Below are 6,588 nucleotides of genomic sequence, written 5' to 3' on the forward strand. Positions count from 1 at the left end.
TCCATCTCAAAAACAAACAAACAAACAACCCCCTCCCCCGCAAAAAAAAATTATAATTTGAACATACTGGCAAATTTTATATTATTACATATGTTAAGTGAACTAAATATTAAATATATAAGTAATGTATTAAATGTATTTAAGTACTTTGTCCAGGACTATTTGGCTAAATGGTAGAGCCGGGACTTGAATTGAGATCTCATACTCCAAATCCAGGGTTCTTTCTATTATACCAGGACATCCCTTTTCCTGGACCACAGATCTTCATGCTAGAATAGATTCCTCAAGTCTCTTGGGTACTGATGACCATTAGTACAGATTCACTTATGTCCTGGGATCCTTTTAAAGGGGGATAGTTGCCTACTTGGGGGAGAGCTAGGCTTTGGCAATTTTCTTTCCCAGCCAATGGACTGGAATCCATGCTGACCACTTCCTGCCCTCTCCTCTAGGTGGAGGCAACCCTACCTCTGGCCTACACCCAGCCTGGGGAAGGCATTCCACACTTTCTTGGCACTCTTTCCCCCAACTTCACTATAAATGACGTGAGAGGCCTGCCAAAATCCATCTGAAGAAAATATGGTGGGCCCTTGGAGACTGAGGACTTTCTTTTTTCAAATCAATTCATGAGATATTTACTGAATTTTTACCATATTTTACACTATGGGGTATATGAATATTTAGGGACAGGAATAGCATACAACTCTGCCTTCAAGAATCTTATGTTTATTGAGGCAATTTAGTCTCTAAATAATACAACTATTATTTAAAAAGTTAGTTTCAGTATCAGTGGCTTCTATGAGAATTTGATACAAACTATGGATGATATGTTCCCCAGAAAAATCCATATATTTTTGCACATATTCAGGATATTCAGGAACATAATGGATCCCCTGAAGTCCACCCACTGGTTAGGAATTAAGAAGTTCTGTTGTAAGAGATTCACTGAGTACTACCATATAAAAAATATCTTAACCAAAACCAAAAGACATACTAGTAATCCTTTTTCTTTGATGCAAAATGAATAAACCTTATATCCCATGTGAAGGCAAAGAAATTTTTCCCTAATCATCTGAATGCCCCTCTACAAGTGATTATTTTCCATATCTAATTTTTTGTGTTTAATTCCATGAGAATCTCTTGTCTGTTTTCAGAGTTTCTGGAATGGTCTTTACATACAGATGTATATATACATATACACACACAAAGATAAATTTCATTAAAACAGAAGAAACACAGCTTGGCTAATGAATTAGTGTATTTCAAAAAAATTTTTTAATCTAGCTTAGAATGCTGTTTCTAAGGCTTTGATGCCAAAGGGAGTGAAGTCATTGGGATGAATTGATAATACTGCACCATGAACACTTTCTTCTGATTAAAAAGTAAATCTTTTGGAATTTAAATTTCTTAACAAAAAGTGAAAGGTTGATGTACAATGGTAAAGAAATCTCTGCAGAAGAAACTGTATAATGAACACTAAAATTTCATAAATAATTTCCTAAAGCTTTGTATAAATTTTAAGAAATCAAGTTATTTCACAAATAGGTTATTTGGTTATGTTAAGATTTTTTAAAAATTGGTTATTTTGTTACATATTCTGAATCAAATAAATGGAGCAGCAAGAATCAACATATTCTTGAGTATACTGGCAGAGTGGACAAAATGGTAAAGCAAATGAGATAAAAAGAGTTTCCATTCAATTTTCTGAAACCTATAAGTAAATACTTAATCTGATACTGTGGTAACATACGGTGGAGAAAGTTAAATGGAAAACAATGTGACTCAAAGACTAGAGAAAGAATTTGGATTTCTTATTGTTACTATCATTTTAAATGGGTTATTAATGCAAATTACTAGTAAATGCAAAAAAGCCTAGAGAAGAGATAAAAATGACTATTTATAAAACAAAGATAAACTTTCTAAAATACCAATTTGTTAAATTTGTCCTTAAAAATGGGGAACAGGCCAACCTAATCACAATCTCTGCAAGCATAATGAAGTGCAGTTCAGCTCAGGTTTAAAAGGACCTACTTAGATTCTAATTAAAAAAAAAAAAAAAATCCACAGAGAACAATCCACAAGACAGGGATAAACCCTCCCACAATGACAAAACAGTATAATTCTTTCAAGAATGTGATTCTTCTATGAGGCACGTTTTCCAAAAAAAGGGAAGGAGTTAAGCTTTTTCAGAGGAAGACAGGGAAACAAAATAAAGACCAGAAATGCTATCAACAGATTTCAGGCTTAATGTCAAGAATAAATGAACACGAGGACAACTTCTTTTCTTCATAAAGAATTGTTGATATTAAGTGTACTAAAATCTAAAATAAAAACTGATGTTACCAAAAAATGGCTGCATTAAGGCATCTTTTCTGACTGTTGTCATAAAATTTGTCATTAGCATAGGTAAATATGAACGAAACCATGTATGATACACTTTCAGTAATGTCATGTTAATGAAGGAGGGCATATTCAAAGGATTAGTATGAACATATACATACCACAGGTTGTTTTGTGATGTCCACCAAGTCCTTAAGATTATAGTATTGATGTTTCTCAAAGGCTGAAAATAGCATGTCTAAAACATGTTGTTTATCAGCTCGAGCTCGCTTTCCGTCTTCCTTCTTTTTCCTTTCATATTCAATCTATATGCAAACAGCAAAGGAAATAAAAGCATCAATTCAACATGCTCACTCTGAAACACAGGCATTCTCTCTCTCTCTTTTTTTTTTTTTGAGACAGAGTTTTGCTCTTGTTGCCCAGGCTGGAGTGCAGTGGCACGATCTCAGCTCACTGTAACCTCTGCCTCCTGGGTTCAAGCGATTCTCTTGCCTCAGCCTCCCAAGTAGCTGGGATTATAGGTGCCCGCCACCACGCCTGGCTGATTTTTTGTATTTTTTTTTTTTGAGACAGAGTCTCGCTCTGTCGCTCAGGCTGGAGGGCAGTGGCGCGATCTCGGCTCACTGCAAGCTCCCCCTCCCGGGTTCACGCCATTCTCCTGCCTCAGCCTCCCGAGTAGCTGGGACTACAGGCACGCGCCACCACGCCCGGCTAATTTTTTGTATTTTTGGTAGACACGGGGTTTCATCATGTTGGCCAGAGTGGCCTGGAACTCCTGACCTCAGGTGATCCACCCGCCTCAGCCTCCCAAAGTGTCGGGATATCAGGTGTGAGACACCACACTTGCCCAGGCATTCTCTTTTTAGTCATTCATGAACGACTAGATTTTAAGTTTCGAGGCAGCAGGCCTCTGAACAGTAGTTCAGAACCTGGGACCTGTTACTCCTAGGGGTCCCCATATCTTTAAGGCTCTAAATTAGTAATAATTCCAGTCACTTTCATTATCCCCTCAAGTTTTATGTAACGCGTAATGTGCCCATTTCCCCCCAAAAAGGCCTTTTGCCAAAATTGTATCAATTCAGTGTGGTTAACTGGTTAGCTTGTGTTGATCGAAAACTCTAACTTGTAGTTCTTTTGTTTTTGATTAACAGTAAAACAGTTTATTGAACAGATGCAGTGTCGTAGGTCACATCTTTCAAACGTGGGGTTCTTGGAGGCAGGCAGATCATAGAACAGGTTCTTTACGGAGTGAAAAGTTCGGGAAGCATTGGTAAAAAGGAAAGGACATGGACCTTTTCTCATCCTGACCCTGTGCAACCTCCTTGAACCTGTTTCTCTTCCCATACAATAAAGTTAGTTTAACAAGAGAAAGGAGTAAGTATATACTTATCACCTCAGGCATAAGCAAAATATTTTTCTGAAATTCCCATTTAAAACTTCATGTGACCTCTAAATTCACCTGTGTAATACATCTTTATTTTTATCATGGAAATAAAAAACAGAGTATCTCCTGTCCAAATAAAAATGACACGTCAGGACCATGTGTTATGTTTATCCTGTAGTTTTGTGTACCTCCATGCATGCCAGCTTAAAAAGCAGTGGTACTAACACAATGAAGAAGTTCCCTCCTACTGTTACCATCCTGGAACTGTTCATTTGTAAAACATTACTCTTTTTACTGAAAATATGCAAGTTCTGTTCAATTACTTAGTTAATTGAGACATTTGTTTGTTTGTTTTTAGGAACACTTCACTTGTATAAACCATCAGAAACTTGTTGAAGGGGCCAACCTGGTGAAGAAAGCATCAATAGGCTGGGTGGAAACTGCCAGAGAATAATGTCCTGTGTGTCAGCTGGAATAATTATAATCTGGGGACTAGCTTCAAAAACAATGAAATACATTTCAAAACTTATAAATAAATTGTTCCATAAATTTCAGCCTCAGGTAGTTAGGCTTACTCTATTTTAACAATAAGGATTTGTTATAAAGGATAACATTTAGTTTCTACTGATTTATTGATATTAAAACTAAAAATACATCTTATGAGAGACTGTCAAATTAGTGGTAAAAGGTAACTCTGACAACCTTGAGTATCTACTTTTTAGTTAAATAAAGGTAGGAGTGAGACAAAGGGAAAGGACTCGATCTTCATTTTTTGATATGTACGAACTGGGAATAAAACTCCAACTCCACTGATCTTCAGCAGATTAAGCATGACGATATGCTAGGCATTGTGCTGAGATATGGGTGTGCTAAGATATGGAGACAGTAAGACAGCCTTCTCTTTCTAAAATGGCTTTAAATGGATTACAATGATTAGAGAGGGGAGGGCCTTGAACGTTTTAAATGCAGTAATGGACAAAGAGCTACCTAGGACAATATCATCATGCTGAAAAAAAAATGCAAATGAATGACATAGATTGTACTGTTGGGGAAGACTGAAATCCAGCCAGTTTCAAATTTTTTTTTTTTTTTTTGAGATGGAGTCTTGCTCTGTTGCCCAGACTGGAGTGCAGTGGTGTAATCTCGGCTCACCACAACCTCCACCTCCTCAGTTCAAGCCATTCTCCTGCCTCAGCCTCCGGAGTAGCTGGGATTACAGGTGTGCCCGACCATGCCTGGCTAATTTTTGTATTTTTAGTAGAGACGGGGTTTCACTATGTTGGCCAGGCTGGTCTTGAACTCCTAACCTCGTGATCCGCCCGCCTCAGTCTCCCAAAGTGCTGGGATTACAGGCACGACCCACCATGCCTGGCCTCAGTCTCAAGTTAAATTCAGGAAATAGCAAAGAGAACTGATGATATACTGTTTCTACCTTCAGTAGGCTGTTGTGTAAAATCACTGGAGAAGCTAGGAAGTTTAACAAGAAAAATGTTTTCAAATAAGCCCACTGGTAAAGTAAGATGACCTACTTTACAGAGGGCACACATTCTAGTTGGCTGTGGAGAGAAAACTTTTTAAATGTTGTTGTCAAATTGTCCCAACCCAGAGTCACGTGTCAGATGCAAGAGGACCTGAATCAAAGGTAAAAATTAAGAATTAGAAAAGAACTTTAAAATCAATACTAGGGATAAGAGTAAGGGTCAGATTAAGTTGTAATTAGTAATGTTAATGAATAGTAAGAAAATTACCGAATTCTACCCAGATTTTTCAAAAAATCACGGGGCCTGGCGCGATGGCTCACTCCTATAATCCCAGCACTTTGGGAGGACAAAGCAGGCGGATTGTTTGAGGTCAGGAGTTCAAGACCAGCATGGCCAAGTCTCTGCTAAAAATACAAAAAAATTAGCTGGGTGTGGTGGCACACGCCTGTATTCCCAGCTACAGATTCTGAGGATGAGGCAGCAGAATCGCTTGAATCCAGGAGATGGGAGGTTGCAGTAAGCCAAGATTGTGCCACTACACTCCAGTCTTAGCAACAGAGTGACTCTGTCTCAAAAAAAAAAAAAAAGAAAAAAAATATTGGTTTACATGCTTCAATCTCAAATTGAAGTTAATGTTAAAACTAGAAAAACAGACTAAAAATATATGCTTATCTTTCTGTGCTAACCATGTACATCACTGGTTTAATTCCTGGGGGTACTGCAGCCTACCTCTACACTTGCCTAGTAAACAAAAACTTTTTTTTTTTACACTCCAAAATATTTCTTAATTGTTTACTTATCAAGATAAACTCTTTCTCAGCCTACATATTCATGTTTCATAGTTCCCGAACACAAGTCAGTGACAAACTTCCATGTGATTCAATCCAAGCAAATTTTTTATATTCCCAAACCACTTTGCACTCAAAGATACCAGCCTTCCTCATGGCCTCAATATCTTTCATGGAATCCTAATTTCTGCAGAAATCCGCATATGCCTTATTTCTTGGTTCACCACAGCAAACTTAGAGCTGCAATCCCCAGGGATACAATGAATGCTCCAACAACATAAAACCTCAGATGCAAGGTGTTTGGTATCATCAAAGCACTGGAAACCATGGTAGTTACTGTCCTTGACAGGTATATGTCAATCTTAAGTAATGAGATTCAGAAAATAACTATACAGTTTATTCGAGCCCAGAGCTTGAGGATAGCCACGCAGAAGCATAGTTTCAAGGTACCCTGACGATACAATCTGTAGTAAACAAAAACTCTTAAAAATGTAGTCTGAAGGCTGGGCGCGGTGGCTCAGGCCTGTAATCCCAGCACTTGGGGAGGCCGAGGTGGGTGGATCACGAGGTCAGGAGATCGAGACCATCCTGGCTACAC

General features: G+C 38.1%; 1 protein-coding gene across 2 annotated transcripts in view; it reads right to left on the reverse strand.

Annotated features, from left to right (window-relative positions):
* The window catches only part of GTF2F2 (general transcription factor IIF, polypeptide 2, 30kDa), a 214,839-nt gene that overhangs the window by 22,391 nt on the left and 185,860 nt on the right, over positions 1-6,588 (reverse strand). For both annotated transcript variants that reach the window (XM_011974608.1, XM_011974607.1), the window contains exon 7: positions 2,499-2,642. In XM_011974608.1, coding sequence (XP_011829998.1) covers positions 2,499-2,642 — 144 coding nt within the window. The remainder of the gene's footprint in view (positions 1-2,498; positions 2,643-6,588) is intronic.

Source organism: Mandrillus leucophaeus, unplaced genomic scaffold (assembly GCF_000951045.1).
Source record: "Mandrillus leucophaeus isolate KB7577 unplaced genomic scaffold, Mleu.le_1.0 Scaffold147, whole genome shotgun sequence".
NCBI classification, from domain to species: domain Eukaryota; kingdom Metazoa; phylum Chordata; class Mammalia; order Primates; family Cercopithecidae; genus Mandrillus; species Mandrillus leucophaeus.